The 27,271-nt window shown below is 44.6% G+C and overlaps 1 protein-coding gene across 2 annotated transcripts in view; it reads right to left on the bottom strand.

Moving 5' to 3' along the window:
- Window positions 1-408: 408 nt before the first annotated feature.
- LOC126336966 (T-box transcription factor TBX20-like) overlaps window positions 409-27,271 on the bottom strand; it is a 258,016-nt gene continuing 231,153 nt past the window's right edge. Inside the window, exons 5-7 of one of the 2 annotated variants that reach the window (XM_050001175.1) lie at window positions 15,005-15,081; window positions 6,431-6,832; window positions 409-3,593 (exon numbers count right to left, since the gene is read on the bottom strand). In XM_050001175.1, the coding sequence (XP_049857132.1) occupies window positions 3,404-3,593; window positions 6,431-6,832; window positions 15,005-15,081 (669 nt within the window). In that variant the 3' untranslated portion in view covers window positions 409-3,403. Of the gene's footprint in view, window positions 3,594-6,430; window positions 6,851-15,004; window positions 15,082-27,271 lie in introns of both variants that reach the window. The other variant, XM_050001174.1, reaches the window with a different exon arrangement.

Here is a 27,271-nt window from a genome sequence, read left to right as displayed (position 1 = left end):
ACCGATTTCTGCAGCTACCTATGAGGACCTGGACAAATTCTGTGTTTCTGCTTTTGATCCAAATTCGAACGACTTAGCGTATTTTAGTCAATAAAATTAACCTAACGATCTTTATACAAAGAGAACGATAGGTGCTGTCATCAATAAGTCAGTAATAATTGAAAATAAGAGAAGTATGCGCAACTACCAGCTTTTCAACTCTTTTTTCTTATTTGCGTATGACTTTATGGCTTAGTCCTGTGCTAAGCATCACAGTTGATGGAATCAGCGGACATATATTTTAATTGTGTTATCCTTTTTAATGTTGACTGGAGATTTCTCGTAGTTTGTCGGTGAATTATCTTGTCGTTGAGTAGAAGATCATAATATGGCGTCATCACTGGAATTCATATTGGAAACAAAACACAGTGACAGAATAAAGACCATTTTGTATTTGCATCTCAGTATTTACATAAAATACAATCACAGAAACTCAATAAAGAATCCGTCAGCGCTGCAGAGGGGTTCTTCACATTTCTAATGCATTTTATTCGTTACCAATGCAAGATATGTTTCACAGAGCTTACATATAAATAGATATCAACAGTGATTTACATATAAGGTACTGCAGCACGACGTGCAATAAGTGTTAGTGTGTGTGTGTGTGTGTGTGTGTGTGTGTGTGTGTGTGTGTGTGTGTATGTGTGTGTTTGTGTGTGATGTTATCCTGTAACTTCAGCGACGGATAAACTATAATCCAAGATACGTAGGAGGCTCCTAATAGTGAAGCAGTATGGTGGGAAACATTCCAGCCGCATATCACATGTGTCACTCCGACTATTAAGGAAAAGTTTTGTGAGGGTTCCAACTGATTCATAAAACCCAAATAAAAAGAAGTTCTGCATCAGTTAAAATCCATTACATTCTCTACTAGTTTGGATGGTCCTATCACCAACATCAGCTAGAATTTATCGTGTTTAGAATTTAGTTCTGGATTTATTGCTAGAGTTAGCAATTCATTTTTGGTTACAATACCGATACTCCAAAAAAAGACGTATTTGGGTCCCAGAAACAAACTATATATAAATCACACAAAAGACAAATTCTAATGTAAAACACTTAATAATATTCCTCGCTATTGCGGCATGATCGTTTAAACACTTAGTGGATGAATTAAAGTATGACTGATACAGTACGCTTATGTTGTTCGTGCATAATCATCAAATGTGTTCGCTAGGAAGCGTAACAAATACACTCTGTACGATTATGAACATGTGTTTAAAGAAATTTCTTTACTATACCAGCCTTACATCTCAAGGAGATTAAAAGGAAAAGCTCTTGTTCCAAAGACGGGGAGGGGGGCTTAATAAAATTTAACGCTGTAGAGAGTGCCATAAACTCATGATACATACACTCAGTCAATTTAGGGTTTTACATTTGTATCGTATGTTATACTCCCGTTGGGGCATGTTGTATACAAAGACGATAATGGTTTGTGATGTCTGTTTAGCATCCTTCTGATACAGTGGTGCAAATACTGCCTCCATAGTCTTAACTGTACCTTGCGTATTACATTTCATATCAAGAAGTGAATGTCTCCTACTATCTTATTTTTTTCCGAGTGCCTGCTCCATACACATGTTTCCGACAGATCTGATTCGTGTATGTTAGTCTAGAGATGTGAAAGTTAAGAGTCAAGCTCTCATCACATTTATCTAAAATCTGCTGGAATGATTCCCGTCATACCGTTCTGGAAAGGGAACGAACGGAGAACAACCTTAACCAACCGAACAATGGTCCTGAAGCGCATCTTTGGCGTAGAAGGTTTCTTTCAAAAATTTTAAGCTATTGGCACAGATATAATTTCTACAATAACAGCCTAGGAACTATTTTATAAAATCTTAAATTTTACGGTACAAATAGTAATTCTTGTGGAATTCTATCTCATTGATATATATCTGAATAGTTTCCATTTCACTTCCTTTACATGCACACAGCGTCTGTTAGGACAAGTGAGTGTTCTGATCGATTAATACATAACAATATTACTCTCACAAAATAAATAATTTGTTTTACTGCCTCCGTATTTGCTCTGGGTAATCAACAATGTTCTTGGAAGAAAGTAGTATAAATCTATTACCTTGTTTACTTTCCTATCGTAAAATTATTTTCCAGATTTGGAACTTGTTCAATTTCTTAAAATTTTGTGCACAGGAATCATCACACTTTGCTTATACTGCGACGCAACACGTTTTTTTCTTCATCGCCTTACTGGAAAGTACTGACGAGCACAGCGATTACTATGTCTTGCTTCAGGCTCGTTTAATTTTGTTTCCAGAAAGGTGACGTTTAAATGTTCGTGTTTCTAACTTCGTCTGTAAAACAATATATTGAAATAAATAATTCGAAATACACATGTCACTGGGGTCCAGTACACTTTATAGAGTTTTTCTACTTCAAATATTGCACTCCACATGAAACAATAGGTAGTATCGCCACATATTTTTGTACAAGTGGTAACTAAAAACTAAGTAATCCACAAACGGTTTTGTAGTCACTTGCACTATGCACTGTCTTGCATAAATTTTATTTTATTTATATTTTTGTTTTAATACGCCGAAATTATCGGATCACGCTCGTAAATATGGATTTAAGTGAACAGTCACAAGGTTCACAGTTTACTCGATATAATGTGTTAACTGCACTTTCGGCCTCACAGAACTTCTTCGGTATTATCGATACCTCTTTACTGTCACTTTTATTTCTCAGAGAACAGGAGGAATAACTTGGCTACAGGAGTCCCTGTACAACTTCTCCAATACAGCACTTCATTTGTTTGACGTTGTTTCTCGATTCTTGTACCAGTTGCTTCACTCTTCTGAGAATGTCGCTAATTACAAATGAAACTGAAAATAATTTCAAGTGATCCTTGAGTGCATTCCAGGCTGAGGGGCTTTCAGAGGGAATGTTGCAAACATGAATTTTCCGCGTCATATTAACCACTTCAAAGTAGTTATCAATAAGACAGTCAGTCGTGAAGAAACGTTTTCTAGTTTAGTGAAGAACTAACGTCTCACAATCGGAGAACTTTTGTTCGAGGGAGGCACAGAAATCAAATGCCTAGATTTGTACTGCTCCATTCATATGCATTGCAACACATCGTTATTGTGATCCTGAGAAGTATCTTCGGACACTGCGCACCGGTGTACAGCTGAGTCACAATAGCAGTAAGATCATAGCGCCCCAGGTTGCAGTCGGAGAAGAACAGCTCTTCCGGGAAGTCCGTTCTTCGGGATGATGGATTGGGAGCTCGAAGACACGGCCAAGTTTAATGTCCTCTGTGGCCGTCCAGACGCGAGCCAACGGCCTGCGGCTTCACGGAAAGCGCAGAGCTGGATGACGAGTGGTAGAGGTATCGCCGACACTAGGACAACTGCTGGGCGGGGCTGTGCGGGGGCGGCGGGTGGAGGTCAGCGTCCTGTAGGCTGTCGGGCGAAGAGGAGACGGGCGACAGTGCCTGGCGCTGGGGGCGGGACGCAGCGGCGGCGGCGGCGGCGGCTGCAGCGGCTGCGGCGGCGGCGGCCGAGGGCAGTGGCGGCGGGTACGGCGAGAACCTGAGGGCAGAGCAGCCGCTGTTCAGGTGGTGAAACACTGCATGCCATCTCGCGCTATCAGCTGGACACTTCATGACGATATCCAGTACGATAATATCATAATACTACACTGTTCAAAGTAATTAGAACAACACGTGTAGCAACGTCAGGTATGTTAAAACTTCAGATCTTCGCTTTCAATGTAGACAGCAGTTAAAATCATTCGTCACACTTTTCTCTTCAGGGGACATCCACACCTGTTGTTCAATATAGCATAAACCAATTATACATGTTGGCCACTAATGCATCGTGTATACGGATGGTGTTAAACCCTTGAGCTTCAGCTAAGGCCTGAAGATGGTGTACTGAAGCATCATAAGGACGGCTGTAGGTATTCCATTTTCTTACTTAAGTGAACGGCCGAAGTCCCCCAGTCACAAGAATGGATATGCAAAAACTGTTTTTCATTGTCAATGATAAACTCCGATGATTCATTTATAAAAAGGAAGTACTAGCCGGTTTCAGAACATACGTCGCGTCTTCAGGTGCATATTAAAATGTGAGTCCACGAAGGACGTGTAACTAAGTCTAAAACAGGTTAAAATATATAAAAACAGTGAATCACTGGTACATGTCCGCTCAGAATGTGAATCCTAAGGGTCCGTGTTCGATTCCCGGCTGGGTCGGAAATTTTCTCCGCTCAGGGACTGGATGCTGTGTTGTGCAAGTCGCCGAAGTGGCGTCACATTGAAACGGCGAACGGTCTGCCCGACGGGATGCCCTAGTCAGACGACATATTTTTTATTTACTGGTACATGACATGCAATAGAATATACTCTTCAATCCTGGGTCTACCAGAAATCTTTTCGCAGTGGAGGACAATGATCCACACATGGATCCTCAAAAAGACAAATGGGCGGTCTTTAGAACACAGTGCTTCATAGCACCCATTAGATCTGTGACTAGTGTGAAGACCCTTGTGATTCTGTTATGCAAACCTCGTCTGTTTGTCCTACATATGACTATCCTATTTTGCACTCGCTTTACAAAACATTTGCTTGCCTGCCTGCATCTATTGCTACAATAGAAAGAAGTTTTTCAACATTGCGGCGTACACAGACATGGCTGAGGTCGACAATGAGGAGGATCGACTTGATGGCTTAGTTCTGTTGAACACTCTCCCTGACATTCATTGTCCTATTGACGATGTAATTAACCAATTTGTCAGGAAGATTAGACGCATACAATTCATCACTTAAGGGAGAGAACCACAATTGTAACTTTTTATATCATAAGATGGTATTGTCTTGTATATGTGTATAATCAGTTTAAATAAAACTTTCTTACACTTTGCATTTGACTTGATTATTTTTTATCACTGTAAAAGTAAAGGCATCTGAAGATATCCTTAGCGCCCCCTACTTGAGGATTTTCTGGATCCGTCACTGACTCTTACTTATGACAGTCTACTACAGCCTACCGTAGTTTTACAATTCTAGTCATGATCAAGAGAAAGCATGGGATGGGATGGAAAGGGAGGAGGGGGAAGGCGAAAATACACTACTGGCCATTAAAATTGCTACACCACGAATATGACTTGCTACAGAAGCTAAATTTAACCGACAGGAAGAAGATGCTGTGATATGCAAATGATTAGCTTTCCAGGGCATTCACACAAGGATGGCGCCGGTGTCGACACCTACAACTTGCTGAGATGCGGAAACTTTCCAACCGATTTCTCATACATAAACAACAGTTGACCGGCGTTGCCTGGTGAAACGTTGTTGTGATTCCTCGTGTAAGGAGGAGAAATGCGTACGATCACGTTTCCGACTTTGATAAAGGTCGGGTTGTAGGCTATCACGATTGCCGTTTATCGTATCGCGACATTGCTGCTCGCGTTGGTCGAGATCCAATGACTGTTACCAGAATATGGAATCGGTGGGTTCAGGAGGGTGAACGCCATGCTGGATCCCAAAGGCCTCATATCACTAGCAGTCGAGATGACAGGCATCTGATCCGCATGGCTGTAACGGATCGTTCAGACACGTCTAGATCCCTGAGTCAACAGATGGGGACGTTTGCAAGACAACAACTATGTGCAAGAACAGTTCGACGACGTTTGCAGTAGCATGGACTATCAGCTCGGAGACAATGGCTGCGGTTACACTTGACGCTGCATCACAGACAGGAGCGCATGCGATGGTGTCAACGACGAACCTGGGTCCACGAATGGCAAAATGTCATATTTTCGGATGAATCCATGTTCTGTTTACAGCATCGTGATGGTCGCATCCGTGTTTGGCGACATCGCGGTGAACGCACATTGGAAGCGTGTATTCGTCATCGCCATACTGGCGTATCACCCCGCGTGATGCTATGGGGTGCCATTGGTTACACGTCTCGGTCACCTCTTGTTCGCATCGACTGCTGCACTGGCCAGCACATTCTCCAGAATTCTCACCAATTGAAAACGTCTGGTCAATGGAGGCCGAGCAACTGGCTCGTCATAATACGCCAGTCACTATTCTTGATAAACTGTGGTATCGTGTGGAAGCTGCATGGGCAGCTGTACCTGTACACGCCATCCAAGCTCTGTTTGGCTCAATACCCAGGCGTATCAATGCCGTTATTATGGCCACGGGTGGTTGTTCTGGGTACTGATTTCTCAGGATCTATGCTCCCAAATTGCGTGAAAATGTAATCACATATCATTTCTGGTATAATGTATTTGTCCAGTGAATACCCGTTTATCATCTGCATTTCTTCTTGGTGCAGCAATTTTAATGGCCAGTAGTGTACTTCACGAACACAGCGTACGGTGGATTACGGAGTAGAATTTAGAGCGCGGGCATTACCTGTGCTGCTGCGCGATGCCCGGGTAGAGGGGCCGCGGCAGCGCCGGCAGCTGCTGGCCGGCGGCGGAGGAGACGGAGGCGGAGGCGGCGGCGGCGGCGAGCTGGTGCGCGTGCAGCAGCTGGGGGCCGAGGCACGCCCACTGCCCCCAGAGTGGGCCGGCGCCATACACGGCGGGCCCCAGTGGGCCGTACGGCCCCACGGCGGCGGCGGCGCCCGCGCCTCCGGAGGCGGCGGCGGAGGCGGCGGCGGCGGCGGCCGCGCGCAGGAAGAGCTGGCTGCGCGCCGCCAGCAGCGCCTTCTCCTCCAGCGTCAGGTTGTTGTTGTGCGTGTCCAGCTCGCAGAAGGGCCGCAGCGGCGCGCGCAGGTACTGCTGCTCCGCCAGCATCGACTCCATCGTCTCCCTGCCACACCAGCCTACGCTGTGGTCCGCCCTCTCCAGTTGGACTTACATGCTCATCTACGTCTGTACATTTATTTCATACACAACTCTGCTCCCCCTCAAAACAATGCAATCGTAAGCGGTATGCCACTCATACGTAAAACTCAACTCTACCGTAAATTTCGAGGGGATGTAGGTGGTTCCTTGAGGAAACATTTGAAGATAAGAACCCATGATCGGCAACGTCATCCAGTGACGCTACAGAGGAGGATAATTTTAGTGATCAACGCCATTCTTTCAGTAACAAACCTAAGTTTGAAAGTTGCTTGCCACATACGTCATTTTTCAGCTTTTATCTGCTATTTCCCCCGTTTGCAAACATATTCTGCGTTTTGCAATCGATATCTTAGATGAAGACATTCTTTTCTCAGTCAAGATGGGTAGTTTGAGTGACGTTCTTTGCCGCGCAGTGTCGCGGCTATTAAGACATCAGAGCTGCCTCAGTAGGTAGGGCGTTGTCTGAGTTCGAACGGGGTCAAAACAGCCCAAATTTGGCCTTACATGAGGAAGAAGTCGTAGGTTGGAAGTCAGAAGAAAGAGTCTGGCTTATGGTTGCAGCTTGGGCGTGAAAAATGCAAGCTTTATGGTGGCACGTTTCTTGTGGAGAAGACTGTCGTGCAAACCTGCAATTAGAATGGCTTCCTCCGTTCTCTTGGTACCTGCTACAAGTGAGATAACACACCGGACAGCGCAACTAAGCGTGTTATTTTTGTGCATAGAATTCACGCTTGTTCTGAGCCATTAAGGCTGAGAAGATTCAACATTCGTTGTACCGTGAGGTAATCAGTCTTGATTCATGTGGGCCAGAAACAGGTTTCTCTACACAACATAAGAATCTTATGCCATCTATATACATCACTTTCTCATTCACGTAATGATTTTCGATATTTTCTCAAGTTTCTCGAATATTTGTGGGTAAAATCTTTGTTAGGCAGTGTTTTAGAACGCCACATGGTTCATTCATAAATGTGTTTTTCCACGTACTGGGAGCGCTGTTTTGAGCTGAAATAATCAGCATTTTCAACACTTTGTTTATGAATTTATTTACGTTTTTTCCTCTACTAAACTGATACCTAAAATTTAATCATTCTATTTAGTATGATATCTGCCCATCCACAACGCAAATTAAGCTGCAGTAGTGATTCTGCCATGATCATTAGCCTGCAGCAAACTTTTTTATTCACTAAGAGCTGCTTGCACAGCCGCCACTGACTGATCAGCAAAAATATTATTATTAGGGACTTTGTATGAGCTTTCAGGTTTCGAAGGTGAGTAGCATCGCGATTTTCGCAGCAGCCACAGATAAATTGCTTGAGAATCCATTCATTTTTTATTCTACTATCTAATACTTTAAGGCTTTGTGTGTAAAAGTATTTAGATGACGATTGGGAGCCACATCTGGTTTTTGCACATGCTTTGCCTGTATGATTGGGCATTTACACATTCTCTAAGCCAGGTGATTAAATCGTTGGTAGGGAACTTGACAGTTAAAGTACGTTCAGTACTGCTCACAGATTAACCGTTGTACAAAATAGGTGCTCCCCTTGTTGACCTGTAGGTAGCGTTTAATCAAACTTCGATGGGTTCGTATTTTCTGATTCTAATAGGCCATGTTAATCAGATCACTTTTCTAAGACATACTTATATATATATATATATATATATATATATATATATATTCAGAACTAAAAAGTAACGCAAGGGCATTGACAAGCTGTAACACTGACGCCTCTACCATCTAATGTCTTGAATGTTGTCAGGCCCATTAAGAAGACTTCCGCTTGTGATCGGACTGCAGATCAACGAAGTTTTGCTGGTGGAGTGGTGTACCAGCAGCAGGCGTTCTTTCCTATAATTTCAATGGTGACGTCTCCGACCACGATTTCTTATTCTCATTTTGTTGCTCAAGACACACTACATAACCCCTCGATGTTAGTCAGTAGATTTCCCCTTTATACATATTAGAAAATACATATAACGCACGAAAATTTCTAGGAGTCTCTATCCAGTATAGGATGTCGAATGAATTCTTATGATGCTATGGTTTGCCATTTATTTGTCACATTTGGCAGTACTCCAACTCCATCCACCATACTGGACGAAAACAAAAACAAAACTCACGCCTTGAAAGTGAAAATTATGGACTTTCCTAAGTTACTTGTACTTTATTCAACATAACGTAGCTTTTAATATTGGATACGTGAATGGAAACAGCAACATAGTGGAAAAATTAGTACCATTTCTCTCACTGTACCATCTTCTCTCTTTTCACTCACACACTCACTCAAACACGCACGCACGCACACACATACACACACCCTCGCACACACACACACACACACACAGCATACAAGCAACAATACAGCACACGACAGTATGCTATATCTCACTCCCGACTGTTGGTTGCATCCTTTTATTATAAGGTCTTCCAAAGTGTTGTTTTCCACTACACTATTTCCGTAGTGTCAGTTATGAAAAATGAATTTTGAATGAACTCTTTTTTGCAAAGATCCTCTGAGTTATGAAAAATATTCACATGGGCATCTGCAGTAATTTATGTAGGTGGTTTGGGGACGACTCTTAAATTCCCATTTTTTATAAATACACATCAAAAAACGTTTTGCATCGCCCCCGATACGTCGTGCAGGTTTGTTGCTATTGTGATTGTTCCTGTACTGGTCAAAACGTAGCCCCTGACGTTGTTTGTAAATATACGCGTAGTTACCATGAGCTTTACCTACGGGTAGAGCGCCACACTCGAATGGATTACACCATTTGCAAAAAATGGCTCTGAGCACTATGCGACTTAACTTCTGAGGTCATCAGTCCCCTAGAACTTAGAACTAATTAAACCTAAATAACCTAAGGACATCCCACACATCCATGCCCGAGGCAGGATTAGAACCTGAGACCGTAGCGGGAGCTCGGTTCCAGACTGTAGCGCCTAGAACCGCACAGCCACTCCGGCCGGCGATTGCAGCATTTCAATTGGAACTAAAGCTGCATTAGGGACGCATTAGAGACGTCTGTGGAATAGTAGAGTGAACCTCCATCACACTACCAAGGACAAGCCGAACCACTGATCGCATCCGCATAATTACATCACGCGCAGAAAGCTTGTCAATCAGGCAAATTGCTCCACATGTGCAATGAACACGAACTCATTCGGTTCCATTTGACAGGTAGTGTTTAGGACTTAACGCCACGCAGGCCATCCACATCCAAAACGTAGTGACCCCTTTGAATCACTCCCCTACCTGATAAAAGCTGGTAAAAACAACACACAGCTACCGAAATGAGATTCTTAAGAACAGTAAAGGCTGTACTCATTCACGGCTAGGGAGTGACTCTAGTTGGAGTGAACAGTTAATAGTAGCCTTGGAAGGTAGGTGAGAGGTACTGCCGTAAGTAATGATGTGAGGGGAGGGATAGGGTCGTGCTTGGTTAGCTCAGTCGATAGAGTAATAGCCTGCGGAAGGCAAAGGTCCCAGTTTCGAGTTCCGACACATAGGGTTAGTCATTCAGGCAGTTGCGAATCAGCACAAACTTCGCTGCGGAGTGAAAATTCATTCTGGAATTAGTAGAGAGAAATTTTCGTTAATATTCATTGCTGTCACGGTTAGGTCCAACTGAAAATATTCGCTTTCAGTTCACATGAAACACAGCAGTGCAAAATTATAGGTTTCGTGTGTTCTGGCAGAATTGAAAGAGTGATTATGCGCAGTGATCACAAACAATGGTAGCTCATTTCGTAAAGTGCCGCCGTGGAAGCGTGCGTGTCCGCCCGTGACGCTGCCTGAACACGGATTTGGAAGCCTCCGGCGGCGCAGGAAGCGACAATTAGGCGGGCGCAGTTCTCACTGCGGTGTGCTCGGTACTGTACGGTACCGGCCGGAGATGCGGGAGAAGTCGTTAGCCGAGGCAACCATCGGTTGCCGTGGAACAGGCGATCCGGCCGCGTTGCGAAATCCAGACATCCGTCCCGCCATTGTTCTCGCCAACAATTAGACGGGCGGTGCGAGCGCGGGCGGCGCTGGGTGGCCACAGGCGCTGCCGCGGCAGGAAGGAAACGCCACGCCGTTCCGGCCAGCAATCTCAATTTCAAATCGACCGGCAGCTCGCGCGCAGGAAGACTCGCGTCTGGGACCGCGAGGGGCAGGAGGCGCGGAAAGCGTGGCCCATCTGACAGGCGGCCGGGCTGGCGGATGCAGTCGCTATAGAGGGCGCCTGGGCAGCGGTACCGCGGACAGGGACTGCTAACCAGAAACAGACATAATGTCTGATGGGACAGCAGCAATCAGTGATTGTATAATGTTACTTATAATCCGTCTTGATTGCATTTTTTTTATTCATGTGACCGGTTTCGGTTCATTCAGAACCATCTTCAGATCTGATATTTCAGTTACAGGAGTAACCCGTCCAAATCCAGCAACTTTCACATGCTGCGTCACATTTTGAGATGTGGATTTGGATTGGATTGGTGGATTTGGACGGGTTACTCCTGTAACTGAAATATCAGATCTGAAGATGGTTCCGAATGAACCGAAACCGGTAATACGAATAAAAAAAAAGTTGCAATTAAGACGGAATATAAGTAACATTAACAGGGACTGCTAAGGCAGGCTTCAAGAGGTAACACTGGTAACAACGTAACTGGAGTGAAAGAGGAGTTCGACGTCCTAAACTTTATAGCTCATGCTGTATCGCAAAAAGCAAAATGTAGCTGCGGGGGGCTGACATCGAAATAAGTGTCCAAGGAATAGAAAAGCAACTGAAATCACTCAACAGAGGAAAGTGCACTGGACCTGACGGAATACCAGTTCGATTCTACGCAGAGTACACGAAAGAACTTGCCCCCCTTCTAACAGCCGTGTACCGCAAGTCTCTAGAGCAACGGAAGGTTCCAAATGATAGGAAAAGAGCACAGGTAGTCCTAGTTTTCAAGAAGGGTCGTCGAGCAGATGCGCAAAACTATAGGCCTATATCTCTGTCATCGATCTGTTGCAGAATTTTAGAACATGTTTTTTGCTCGCGTGTCATGTCATTTCTGGAAACCCAGAATCTTATCAGTAGAAATCAACATGGACTCCGGAATAGAAAAGCAACTGAAATTACTCAACAGCTTTTGTGATTTATTTTTGAGAGAATCGTGCGTTCTCGCTACCCACCTCCGTTATCGTTACCTGATCTTGCCAATCTTTCGCAGACATAACGCTATAAGAATCCCTTGAAAGCTACACAGGAGCACCATTCATCAATTCTGAGACGACTGGAGGCTCTTTTGCATTCCGACGGTTTTCCTACAACGTATTCAGCTGTGTGTCTAGTATTTCCATATTTTTGTTTCACCTCTGTATAGCCAAGGCACCGCAACAAGGACGCTTAAGTCCTGCAGACTACCCCTGGGAACGATCGCTTGACCCAGAAACATAAGAGTATAGGGAAGTGGCTACAAGCATAACCAAGAAGAACGAGAAGCGTCAGTGAAAACTAACCGATGCTCTCTAACCCTCCGGCATGCTCTCTGGAGACAGTACGACATTTCTCCATCCGACAGCGTGACCAACCCGGTGCAGATCGCACAGAGAAAAAAATGGTTCAAATGGATGTGAGCACTATGGGACTTAACATATGAGGTCATCAGTCCCTAGAACTTAGAACTACTTAAACCTAACTAACCTAAGGACATCACACACATCCATGCACGAGGCAGGATTCGAACCTGCGATCGTATCGGTCGCGCGGTTCCAGACTGTAGCGCCTAGAACCACTTGGCCACTCCGGCCGGCCTGCACAGAGAACCTAGACATATTCAGACAGTAGTAAACTGCGTGCTCGTGTCTGTCTGTGTGTATATTTGTTTGTGTGTGTGTGTGTGTGTGTGTGTGTGTGTGTGTGTGTGTGTGTGTGTGTGAGAGAGAGAGAGAGTGAGAGAGAGAGTGGGTGTTTTAGGAACAGTGAAGCAACACAAGACAACAGGCTACCAAAGTGTTAACTGATGAACCTAAGAGTATCATCAGTAGTCGTAGTAGAAGAATTAGCACCGTATTGTAGTTGAGGTTAGTAACCTAGGTAGTCGTAGTAAAAGTAGTAGTAAAAGTTTTATCGTTTATTGATTTAGCAGTAGAATATGCCGTTGTAATAGTACTAGCAACAGAAGATGATAGGTAAGCTGTAAAATTAGGCAAAAGTCTTGAAAAAACGAAAACCTGTGGCTCTTTTGTTGTCACACCAAAATGATACAAGACAGAGAGTAGAAAGGAAGATGCCATATGAAAACTATGCTTAGGGTACCACTTAGGTAGCCCTCTAATGTTAGAGCGATAGTAGTAGAAACAGGTACGATGAGGAAAATTAGTAGGACAGACACTGGAGGAAAAATAGTAGGACAGACACTGTAAACTTTGTTCAATATTTAAAACAAAAAATAATAGGGAAGAAATAGATGATAGTAAAGTTCACATAAATGTGACGTTTCATGTAGCGGTCCACTGCTGTCATCCAGAAAATTGATTATAATGAATACACTAGTAAATAAATATGGATCTCGCGTCTTCCACGTCGCACTGGCTGGAGTACTCCTTTTGATTTGCTTTTGAAATCTCATAATATATCGTATCATTACGTAAGTGCTCAAAAGTTTAGCATGGTTTTTAAAAGAGGAACATGGAAAGAAGTTGTATTAATTATATCTGTAAGTGACTGACAAGATTTCCTGCAAGAACAAGAAACGTACAACGTGTACAGGGAAGAATTACTATCTACTCCGATGAGGTACGTGATTCGAAGGAAAAGCTGCGAGTTTTAGCCATAACCTTTGCATCTAGTCAAAAATTTCGTCGAGAATACAAACGTTCGAGAAGAAGGTTGAAATTCAGATGATGAAAACTGGTCACTTATTTCAAAGAAACAGCGGTTTGGTAAGAAGTCCACCCAACGGAACACTACAGACCATGACAGTCCAAGTCAATCATTTAAGATTTAAGTTAATAATTTGCTTGAATTACATGCTGAAGTGAAGATGGTTGTTAGTTTAAAACTGCAAATAACGTTCACTAATAAATCTCAAAAATAAGGAACAAATTACTCGAAGAGTTTCACCAGTATTTTTACGGCATTTGCTCGTTGGGGACGTTACTGTAGGAAGTATAGGTCAGTTACCATCACAAGCGGTAGCCGTACTTATATGAAATTAACGCTTCTCAAGTAGTGACGCTACACAAGTACAAATTTCAACCGTACCGGATTAATCAAAATAAGAAGATGTCTTTCATTCCAGAAATGTGACACATGCCCCTTCCAAATTCCTTACACACCGAATCATTTACCAGACCATTGCATTCGTGCTCACAAATCCTAATTTTCAGACTGTCCATTAACATATGAGGTGGAGCAGCTGATTCTCTGACAGTATGTAACCTCGTGGTGTTACATCTGTCAAATATTGCCTGAGATATACATTGTGGAGAACAGTTTCAATCATAATGACTCTTGGAACAAACAACCGATCTGAATGAAAGAAGTTTGCGTGCTCAATGCAGCGACAAGTCTTACAAAATGAAGGTGTAATTTTCTCGTATCTGTATTTCCTTTTTATCCTGCAATCGGATTATGTAGAGCGCTCTAATCAAAGGTGAATGTATGCAATTGATAACCAAAGATGAATGGTTACAGTTGCCAGTAATCGTTTTTTCATGTGGCATTTATTTAAGATATGCCGTTACTGATTTGCTGTAGTCTATCACTTCACTCGTCTGTCACTCCGGAAATGTTTTCCAAAATGGTAATAATAAATGCTACGAACTCAGACACGCCGTTTTCCTCGGATCGTTAATTTGCAGTTAAAGCGCAATTACGGGTCAAAAGAACTAGGTGACCTCTAAAGCTATCTCACCCATTGTCTGTCTGCGCAATTATTCTGTCATAATAACTTGGTAATACTATCCCTCACCGTGTCATTACAACACACACACACATACACACACACACACACACACACACACACACACACACACACACACACACGAACATGCAGAGAGAGAGAGAGAGAGAGAGAGAGAGAGAGAGAGAGAGAGAGAGAGAGAGAAATAGACAAATACAAAGATAGAAGATAAAAATCTTTCATAAATATTACCTTTCGAATTCCGTCAGTCGCGACGAATCCCGGAAGCCTTTGGCAAAAGGATTGCTGTCAATCTTCAGCTTCGTAATCTGAAACACAAAAACAAAATGACGTCACAACACTGCCTGTACTTTTTGCTATATACTCATTCTTTAGATAACAGCTAAAACTGCTATAGTTGTTCTTAGCCTTTATGCCATAACATAGGAAACCAAACATCATAAATGTACTGTTGATGCTTTCTAAGCTGTGCAGCTTTCAAGATGACATCCACTGACTGAAAAAAACGTTAGTGTAATTATCTATTCGTGGGAGTGAATTTCAATTAATGAGATAGTAAGCGAACAACTTTTGAACAGTATTAGAAATATTACGATGCACTTAATGTAGCTTTCACATTAGAAAAGTGGATTCTGTTGTTGAATTACGCTAATAGGTTGTCAGCGATACAGTTTATCACTCTCAGAACCCGTACATTCCAGAAGGACATGTATGCTGTGTCGCTGCATTTCCATAGAAATAGCTATTCACCAACTCCTAACAAATGTTTTGGTAATATGAAATTTTATATATTTTCTGTACAGCCTGATACAACTTTAAGGCGAAATCTCTTCGTGTTACACAGTTTCTGTCTTGTGATACCTCTCACTCGAACTCTCTTACGTCATCCTTTCTATGATTCCACTAAATAATTTCCGGCGATGGCCAGGGTGGTTTCCTATACAAGCTACCGCCGTCAAAAGGTCCTTAAATGTTGATCTTCGTTTTTCATCCGTTCTTCATGTAACCACGGCTCTCATTTGGAACATTATCCTCCAGCTGAACTAGTATTCCGTCTCAAATGAGTTCACTTTCTTCTTCTGTACCGAGCGAGGTGACGTAGTGGTTAACACACTGGACTCGCATTCGGGAGGACGACGCTTCAAACCAGCGTCGGGCCATCCTGATTTAGGTTTTCTGTGATTTACCTAAGGCCGGCCGGGGTGGCCGTGCGGTTCTAGGCGCTACAGTCTGGAACAGCGTGACCGCTACGGTCGCAGGTTCGAATCCTACCTCGGGCATAGATGTGTGTGATGTCCTTAGGTTAGTTAGGTTTAAGTAGTTCTAAGTTCTAGGGGACTGATGACCTTAGAAGTTAACTCACATAGTGCTCAGAGCCATTTGAACCATTTACTGATTTCCATAAATCGCTTCAGGCAAATGCCGGGATGGTTCCTTTGAAAGGCCACGGCAGATTTCCTTCCCGATCTTTCCTCAATCCGATTGGACCGATGACCTAGCTGTTTGGTCTCCTTCCCCAAATCAATCAACCAACCAACCAACCTTCTTCTGTCAATGCGATTCCGTAAGTATTTCAGGGGCTCGAACAATACTCAGGAAATGATCAGATGAGTTTTTCATAAGCGATACATTGCTTGCATCAACAACATATCCCTTAAACAATGAGAAAGAGGAGCTGATAGCAAGAAAGACAGAGATACAGTTAGTCTACTGTGTCCTGTCCGAAGGAACAGGCACCACGCAGTATCCGGAGCTCTGATATGTATTACGTGACTGAAGATGGAGGAGGGAGAAACGAAATGAAAGGGAAGGAACTCATTAGCTACATCGGAACTTTGTGCGGAATCAGCTGTGATTAGTAAAATTGTATGCTGAACAGGGACTTGAGCCGGGCTCTCCTGCTTACTAGGCAGTTGTGTTAACCGCAAATGCACGCTCTTTGGCCGACTTACTTTCCCATCTAGCGGCACCACTTATTCGCAATCCCTGTTCATGCCCTCCGTACTCACTAATTTTATATTCCCTTTGGAGTTCGAACGTAAATCTGCATCTGCACAGATGATTCTGGATTCATAGCCCTGCGAGGCGTATCGATTGTGTCAATGTGTGATGTCTGAAAGAACAGACTCAACTCATTCATGTAACTTGAAACGTCCCCTTAGAAAAATTTATGAATAAGTGTGCTGAATAACCTCTTACATTATTTGATTTTCAAACAGCTGAGCAGAACTGAATGTACTCATACATTTCTCTCTTTACTTATTCTGATAAACGCTAAACTGACACAATATTTTTAGCGCAACGCAGTCTGACTTTCAATACTCTCTACAGAAAAATGGCCCTGACTAAAAATAACCTATACCTTACATGAATCACATACCTCACAAAAATCTTCGTTACTCGTACTACTGCAGTCCAACCCAAAACTTCATTCGATAGATCTTTCCTCTTATTTCAACATTTGTTTGCACCAAAAAAAAACCTATCCAAGCATGCTTTCTGTATTTATATGTTCACATATTTCTTACCTCATTATTTATTTTCCATTATATTACCTAATCATTTATTTCCAAGTAAATCCTACCTAAACATGTTGTCCCTAAACCCTACTTTTTTGTTCATATCCTCTTTCAAAATCCTTTTTTGGCCAAACCATTTTCTTATAGCTTCTCAATGCATTTCTTCCAATTCATCACAACTCGTTCTCTTATAAACTGAAACGTCTCGATCGGCTATGAAGCTATGAAAGCGTAACTGTCCGAAAGAACAGACGCCAGGCATTCATACAACTGATATGCTTCCATGTGCTATGATTCCATAACTATCATGCACATGCAAATTTATGTTCGACCTCCAGCAAGAATCTAAAACTAGCGAGCAAGCAGGACATGGACTGGGGCAGCGTATAAGTGGTGACGCTAGGTGGGAATGTGGGTGTGCCCACATAGACCGCACAGTTGTAGTAAAAACTGTGTACGGGTGAAGCTGTGTTTTATGCAACTGCTTAAGAAGCAGAAGATCCCTGGGTCAAGTCCCGATCTGGTATACACTTCCATTCGTTACCACCGATTCCACTGAAGTCCCGATGCAGCTGATATTATAAGTGCCTTCCCTTTTCTTTCCTTTCCTTTCTGCCTCCTCCACCTTCTGTTTACATAATATTGGACAGAAATGAAAAATTTGCATTTTCTTAGAATTGTCTACATTTGAAACGTCCCCTTAGAAAAATTAGTGAATTACTGTTCTGGTAAACCGCTTACGTTATTTGATTTTCAAACAGCTGAGCAAAACTGAACGTACTCAGACATTTCTCTCTTTACTTATTCTGATCATCACTAAACTGACACACAATATTTTTAGCACAACACAATCTGACTTTTAATAATCCCTACAAAAGAATGATCCTGACTAACAATAACCTATACCTTTCATGAATCACTCACCTCACAAAAATCTTCATTACTCGAACTACTGCAATACAGCGAGCGCCAGTACTGACAACTAAATAAAAAATTCTAACTAGTGAAGTCACTAACTACTGATAGGCATAGTTAGCAAATGAAAGATTTTGATAAAGAACAAACAATGTATTTACCTTAATAGTGTTCAAAAGTCATAATAGATATATATATCAGCTCCAGTCTTACAAATTTACTGTCTCTGATGGACACACGTCCAGATCATCCGCTCTCAAAACTCCGCCATCCCTCTCCCCACATCCACCACTGTTGGCTGCTCACCTCCAACTGCGCAACGCTACGCGCTGTTAACAGCCAACTGCCCAACACTACAATGGCGAATTCCAACCATGCCAACCAGCCACAGATTGCACTCAGCGCAGCCAGTGGTTTGCATATAGAGTGCTACATGGCGTTAACAACATAAAAACCTAAACAGCCTGCTTACACATTGTGTGGGTTTTTATATTAAAATAAATAAAATAAAAGTGAATCCTATTTAAATGGTAACGGCTGTTAGGACAATCCTTAATTATTCTTCCGAAACGATGAAGATCTCAGGTTCTAATTACCAGTACCAACAGATACGGAACACTTGCAGTTTGCAAGTGTTGCATAACAAGTAGAAGTGTCTCTTCCAAATGACAGATCGCTGTATCCTGAATGAGGTGAACACCGGCGCCGCTGTGGGCGGCGTGTCGGGACGGCGTCAGACAGCGGAACAAAGCAGCGGCTCCGTGGGGCATTTCCCGTTAGTCCTATTTGCGGCGGGCCCGGGCAGCGCTGCTATATCACTCCATCGGCGGGAGCAAAGCAATATCGACCGCGCCGGGGAAAGGGGCCGCGCTCCTAACTGTTATGTCTGATTGCTTTAAATGTATTGCGCACGCAGGATGTTAATTTCACGCCTGAGAACGTATTGCTGGGGGCCGCGGGAAAAAGCCGACCGTCTGGCGGGCAGCGCGGCGTCGCCGGGGGCGGAAGATGCGATGAGGGACTCTCGGTGCCCAGGAGCTGTGGCTGGCGTGTGCCGGGCGCATTCCCGGCGATCTCAGGCGCTCCTCCCACATGGCGGTGGTTCTCTCGGCCTCACACTGACACACGCTATGACTCACTCGATGGCCGGAGTAGTAGCTACGAGAGCAAACTTGGAGGTGGTATTTGCACCTATTTACCAGTATTATTCTGAGTATTATCTTCTTGCATTATCGTAAGTACATTGACAATTACCGAGCGAGGTGGCGCAGTGGTTAGCACACTGGACTCGCAATCCCGTCTCCAGCCATTCTGATTTAGGTTTTCCGTGATTTCCCTAAATCGTTTCAGGCAAATGCCGGGATGGTTCCTTTGAAAGGGCACGGCCGATGTTCTTCCCAATCCTTCCCTAACCCGAGCTTGCGCTCCGCCTCTAAAGACCCCGTTGTCGACGGGACGTTAAACACTAACCACCGCCACCACATTGACAATTATTACAAACAAGAAATACAGACAACCAGTGAAATAAAGAAAAGGAGAAATTTACAGATCAGTTTCCTGGTTTTCTAGCCGCTTGATTTCTTCTGAACTATACTGATACAGTTCTTCAATGCTAAAGTTCGGAGAATGAAACAGCATGATAACTAGGAGTTATGATATGTCAACAACACCAGTCGGCAGCTGAGCACTCCGTCTTCAGGCCACAAGTGGCCTACCGGGTCCATCCGACCGCCGTGTCATCCTCAAGGAGGATGCGGATAGGAGGGGCATGGGTTCAGCACACCGCTCTCCCAGTCGTTATGATGGTATTCTTCACCGGAGCCGCTACTAGTCGGTCGAATAGCTCATCAATTGGCATCATGAGGCTGAGTGCACCCCGAAAAATGACAACAGCGCATGGCGGCCTGGATGGTCACCACTCCAATTGCCGACCACGCCCGACAGCGCTTAACTTCAGTGATCTCACGGGAACCGGTGTATCCACGGCGGCGAGGCCGTTGCCTAGTCGGCAGCTGAGGGTTTGAATTGATTATCATTTATTCTAGAGAAGCTGCACTGTCATGAATGGTATCTGTTCTATCGACAACAGCTACTATCTTCATACATGTTAATGTCATCTACATCTACATCCATACTCCGCAAGCCACCTGACGGTGTGTGTCGGAGGGTACCCTGAGTACCTCTATCGGTTCTCCCTTCTATTCCAGTCTCGTATTGTACGTGGAAAGAAGGATTGTCGGTATGCTTCTGTGTGGGCTCTAATCTCTCTGATTTTATCCTCACGGTCTCTTCGCGAGATATACGTAGGAGGGAGCAATATACTGCTTGACTCTTCGGTGAAGGTATGTTCTCGAAACTTTAACAAAAGCCCGTACCGAGCTACTGAGCGTCTCTCCTGCAGAGTCTTCCACTGGAGTTTATCTATCATCTCCGTAACGCTTTCGCAATTACTAAATGATCCTGTAACGAAGCGCGCTGCTCTCCGTTGGATCCTCTCTATCTCTTCTATCAACCCTACCTGGTGCGGATCCCACACTGCTGAGCAGTATTCAAGCATTGGGCGAACAAGCGTACTGTAACCTACTTCCTTTGTTGACGAATTGCATTTCCTTAGGATTCTTCCAATGAATCTCAGTCTGGCATCTGCTTTACCGACGATCAACTTTATATGATCATTCCATTTTAAATCACTCCTCATGAGTACTCCCAGATAATTTATGGAATTAACTGCTTCCAGTTGCTGACCTGCTATTTTGTAGCTAAACGATAAGGGACCTATCTTTCTATGTATTCGCATCACATTACACTTGTCTATATTGAGATTCAATTGCCATTCCGTGCACCATGCGTCAATTCGCTGCAGATCCTCCTGCATTTCAGTACAATTTCCCATTGTTGCAACCTCTCGATAACCCACAGCATCATCTGCAAAAAGCCTCAGTGAACTTCCGATGTCATCCACCAGGTCATTTATGTATATTGTGAATAGCGACGGTCCTATGACACTCCCCTGCGGCACACCTGAAATCACTCTTACTTCGGAAGACTTCTCTCCATTGAGAATGACATGCTGCGTTCTGTTATCTAGAAACTCGTCAATCCAATCACACAATTGATCTGATAGTCCGTATGCTCTTACTTTGTTCATTAAACGACTGTGGGGAACTGTGTCAAACGCCTTGCGGAAGTCAAGAAACACGGCATCTACCTGTGAACCCGTGTCTAAGGCCCTCTGAGTCTCGTGGACGAATAGCGCGAGCTGGGTTTCACACGACAGTCTTTTTCGAAACCCATGCTGATTCCTACAGAGTAGATTTCTAGTCTCCAGAAAAGACATTATACTCGAACATACTTATTTCAGCTAAAAGCGCTATCCGTATGTAACCTGTACGCAGTTAAAAAAAAAAATGGTTCAAATGCCTCTGAGTACTATGGGACTTAACATCTCAGGTCATCAGTCCCCTAGAACTTACAACTACTTAAACTTAACTAACGTAAGGACATCACACCCATCCATGCCCGAAGCAGGATTCGAACCTGCGACCGTAGCAGTCTCGCGGTTCCAGACTGAAGCGCCTAGAACCGCATGGCCACAACGGGCGGCTGCGCGCAGTTTCTGAAGATCCAGTGCGCTACAAGAACTGCGTCGGGGGGGGGGGGGGGGGGGGGACAACGTCTACTAAAGATTCGCAGAAACCAGGTAGGAGGAAATCCCATTCGCCAATTCGTTAAGACAATCCACGAAAGAGTAAGATTAACTAACGCAGTATCGGGTGGGAAGGTATGACCAATTACTGTACGCTATGTACACCAGTTTATACAGAATCACGGCTAAACTGGTGATCTTTTACGTCACTTTAGATCAGCGAGACGATTTTGTAGCCTTTCTCTCGTAGGATTGCTAGAGTAGGGTAGTGATACTTGAATCTTCAAAGTGCCTTCCAATTGCACCAGAACACTGATCCTGCTCGTCGCTAGGAGCAAGTGGATTCTCGCAACGCAGCCGTGTGATACTTCGCATGGCTATTACATATGAATGCGGAAGTGACCGAAATAACAGGCACTACGCATTGATAAATAACTGATGGCCTATGAATCCACAACAATCAGCTCTACAACGTTCGACTTCCACTGGAAATCTAAAATTAGCAAGCATGCTGGACATGGACGGAGACTGTGGATAAGTGGTGGCGGTAGGTGGGAACGTGATTCGGCCGGGTAGCGTGCTGAGATAGGCCGCACATTTGCGATTAACAAAGTGTCCAGGTCGTGGAGTGGTTAACGCAACAGCCTAGCAAGAGATCCCAGGTTCGAATCCGGGCCCGGCACAAATTTTCACTCGTCGACGCTGATTCCGCATTAAGTTCCGATGCAGCTGATACCATCAGTTCCTTCCCCTTCTCCCCCCTCCTCCTTCAATTAACATAAGTTGGCGTGACATCACACCTCTGAGGATCAGAGCTAGGACTTCTTCGCTGTAATTCTGCGGCGCGACTAAGCTCCAGTGTGGTGGTCTCAATTGAACCAGCACTCCCGGCGTGTGATTAGCGGACGTGCCAGTCGCCGCACTTCTGCCGTGCGACATTTCCTTTCCGGGGCCGGGTCAGAGGGCCCGCACCGCGCCAGCAGCAGCAGCCGCAGCCGCAGCCGCAGGTCGCTAACGAGCCGTCAGGCGCGCCCGCGGGGTGCCGGCCGCTCCCCGCTCTGCCAATTAGCGCCCGCTGGGTGGCCCCGTCTCGCCGCCTCTGCTGCAGCCTTTATTTACGCTTCCTGTGGCGTCAGATTCTTCACCCGGGCCGTTTCGCAAACCAACAGCCCACCCGGGTGCACGCTGACAACACGATACGGGCCACGACGAGCGTGTGAATTCCACTGGCCTATCACACGAATCAGAAGACAGAGATATTCACGACTCAGAGACAGCTGGAAGAAACAGGTAACAAGATCGGCTTTCGTGTTTGTTGCCCAAGACAAATAATCTCTTAGTTGTTGTCTTGCGCGACTGCTTCGGTCGCAGGTTCGAATCCTGACTCGGGCATGGATGTGTGTGATGTTCTTAGGTTAGTTAGGTTTAAGTAGTTCTAAGTTCTAGGGGACTGATGACCACAGATGTTAAGTCCCATAGTGTCAGAGCCATTTTTTGTTGTTGTCTTGACCGATTCGTGCCTGTAGAAGACATCGCACAGTTCTTGGGCTCCCTTTGATGCAGAACACTGATTACACTGAAACTTCGTGGCAGGTTAAAATAATATCGGCCCAGGCCTCTAAATCATCCATAGGCGAAGTTCTTAGACCGGTACGGCTTACGATTTGCCCTCACAGTGCCAGATTTGCCAATACCGGTATCGGTATCCTCTCTGGCTGCAGCGAATCAGTTCCATCAGTTTCTCCGCCTTGTTTTTTCCTTCCAGTATAACTAGTCCTGCAAGATACACAAGTTAGGTTCAGTGAAATTTGCGAGTTGCGTGGAGTGGCCGCGCGGTTTGAGGCGTCATGCCACGGACTACGCGGCCACTCCCGCCGAAGGTTCGAGTCCTCCCTCGGGCATGGATGTTTGTGTTGTTCTTAGCATAAATTAGTTCAAGTAAGTTTAAATAGTGTGTAAGTCTAGGGACCGATTACCTAAGCAGTTTGGTCCCATAGGAATTCACACACATTTGAACATATGAAATTTGTGAAGTAGGACAGGTGTACTGGCAGAGTCGGAGCTGTAAGTGGGAGTCACGAGTCGTGTCGGACGACTCAGTCCGTAAGACGACTGCCCGCGAAAGACCAAGGTGAAATCTGCCACGGAGACAAGAGTGGGAGGTTCATTCTAGAAACCGCTGTTAATGTTTGACCAAAACGTGTAAGTTTTAAGTTACAAATGTGTTCTTAAAGTGCGGAACCACCGACTTCCCGAAAAGAAATAACAGTGCTGACTGTTTAAGGTGTTTGTGGCAACTTACGGCTGAAATTTCTTGAAGACAGAACTATAATGATGTAAATTCGTTAATTTATGGTCTAGTTTGGATTGTCAAAGTAACCATTTGTTGAAGCGTACTCATGTCTATCACTATGTAAAAAAAGAAGAGTTTATTTACGCAATTACTAATTTGTTTCATCATACATTAAAAAAGAAAGCTACACAAGAGAACTCCTCATAAATGTCATTTATGTCTGGAGCTATTAAAGAAAACTGCCTTCTATGAGATGAACGACTGACCCGAACACCTTAACCCAATGAAAAAATGCTGTCCGGCAGTCCGACTGGAGTAAACATTTAGTTCTGCAGGAAAGCATGTTCATATTTTATACTCATTTTATTCAAAATGGCTCTGAGTACTATGGGACTTACCATCAGTGGTCATCAGTCCCGTGGAACGTAGAACTACTTAAACCTAACTAACCTAAGGACATCACACACATCCATGGCCGGGGCAGGACTCGAACCTACGACCGTAGCAGTCACACGGCTCCGGACTGATCGCCTAGAGCCGCTCGGCCACCACGGCCGGCTGATTTTATTCTTGAGGATTGTTATTGACCATTAGGCGATGGCAGGTTAATTTATAGTTTGCTAGAGACAACTATCCACACTTCAACGATTGTACAGTGTATCTGTTACTGAATGAAATACTTTTCATACAGTGGCCGGATGGCTGATCTCACACTCCGAGCTGAAAAACCATGAGATGCTAATCATAAATTACTTCACTGCCTGCAACGCAGGAGAACCTACAATGAAACCTGGCAGATCTTCGGAGGGCGCAGCAAATATCGTCCACAGGGGCAGAGATGTCAACAACCGACACTCCTGGATAACTGCACCTGTCTTTCACTTTAAATATTTCATAGACTTTCGTTTCTACACTGGTGCCCAATGTGCTGTGTTTCGAATTTGTAACGAACGTGTGGGGGAAGGTCGGGGAAGGAGCAATTCCTATGGTCAAATCCCTATGCTACATCGTTACAAGATCATGGCGAATGGACTACTTCCGCTTCAGACGTACAATAAAGTAACACCTAAAAGACGCAAATAGAAGAAATTCACACGATTCGCAGGCAGATGAGGAAAGTGATGTGGGGCTAGGTACAGCATTCTGTCACATAATCACAGCAATTCTAAGTCTAGGATTGGGATATACTCACGACATGTGGGTTGCAAAGTTACGAGAGAAAAACTGGAGAAATAACTAAAACAGATGAACATTTCTGGCTGTGACATTTTCAAGTTTTATAGTCCTGTCTTCCTCAGTTGCGTGTAATAATACGGTATATTGATAATTTTTACTTATGGACCGTCTGACACACTCGAAAGTTTGGCAATAACATTCGATCTTTGGCAAAAACATTTGACAGTCGACAACAGAAACCAAAACATTGCACTGAAACAAGCGTTCAGTTCATAGTGCTGTGGAATGTGGGAAAAAAACCGAAAATTGGCATTCATAAGAAGAAGGACAACACCAAAAACGCAACTGGAGCGTAATATGTAAGAAATTGTCCACGCAACCTGTTCAAAAATGGATCAAATGGCTCTGAGCACTATAGGACTAAACTGCTGAGGTCATCAGTCCCCTAGAACTTAAAACTACTTAAACCTAACTAACCTAAGGACATCACACACATCCATGCCCGAGGCAGGATTCGAACCTGCGATCGTAGCGGTCGCGCGGTTCCAAACTGTAGCGCCTAGAACCTCTCGGCCACTTCGGCCGGCTACGCAGCCTGTAAGTACAGTTCAAAACATTACTACTTAAAAGGAAATACCAACCACCAGAACTGTTTGTAATCTATAGGCTCATTGAGAAAAATGTAAATTAAATAGCTAACATATGTACATGTTCCAGACCACTGATGATGCCGTGCAGAAAATAAAGGTGAAACGCGTATGGCACTAAAATTGTGTTTTATTCAGTTGCTGTCAGACGGTCCATAAGTAAAAATTATCAATATACCGTAATATTACTGGTCGTGCTTTAGCTCTCGGGAAATAGGGATCTAGCAGGTGGGTAAGTACTCTTATTACCTACAGCTCCGAAATGCATATAATTAAGGCGTTATTATTTGTGTAGGCGTTCTATTAGGACGCCCCGCACTGCACTCGAGTATTCCGTGCCCCACCTAAGCCCTCTTTTTGCCGACAGTAACGCAAGAGGCCGTCTGCCACCACGCAGACGCGTTTTTCTCCGTCCGTTTTCTCTTCCACCCTCGGCGGAGCGGGCAAGAAGAACAGTGGGAGCTGCCACGGCAGGAACACGGAGGCGCGGACGCAGCTGTATCCAGGAAACGAGGACACATGGAGAAAAAGAAACGAGAGGAAGTCGGCCCGCGGAGGGGAGCGAGCGGCGAAGACGGACGGCTGCGCAATGTTTTGTTGCCGCTCGTTATTGCTGTTTTGCTGGCTCGCGCCTGCGAGCGATGTGCACGATGAAGCGCCGAAAGTAAAACAACAAATACCGCGAGGCGGGAGCTGGCGGAGCCACTGATTAAGCAGGCGGTAAATCTCTGGGTGGCGGCGGGGGGGGGGGGGGGGGGGGGGGGGCGCCAGCACTGCCGGCCGGTCGCCAACTCGTGCGGCCTGCTGACCCCCGCCAAGTCACGGCGTCTGGGGTGCTGAGCTCCGCGACGTTGTGTGTATATCGCGACTCGTACGTACACGTTCACAAATTATACTTCAAGCAAAGTGTAAATCGTGAAAGCGTATCTTGCGAATAAACTCAGCAGGCAAAATTCAAACGAAAATTTGTTCCATTTGTGACGCCCGAATGTCTAGCATATCATTCACTTCGCCTGCTGGTGTGGTTGGGAAGCGTGCCATTGCCTTGGGTAAGCTGTCCCACAACTGCGGTATGTGGTCCTTGACATCGCGGATACTGGGTTGGAAAAGAGTAGGCGTCTAAGCTAATCCTGCAGGGGCAGAACTGGGGGATCTTACTGCCCACGTGAGTACCTCAGCATCACGCGCAGTTCACACTGACAAGTGCGATGTATGCACGACCATTGTCCTATTGAAAAATGGCACCAAGATGCTGTAATATGAGAGATAACGCATACCTTCGTGCAGTCAGAGCTACCTCAG

This window comes from Schistocerca gregaria, chromosome 2, assembly GCF_023897955.1.
Source record: "Schistocerca gregaria isolate iqSchGreg1 chromosome 2, iqSchGreg1.2, whole genome shotgun sequence".
Taxonomy (NCBI): Eukaryota; Metazoa; Arthropoda; class Insecta; order Orthoptera; family Acrididae; genus Schistocerca; species Schistocerca gregaria.
Note: the sequence above shows the minus strand (reverse complement) of the source record. Positions and strands in the feature narration are given on the sequence as shown.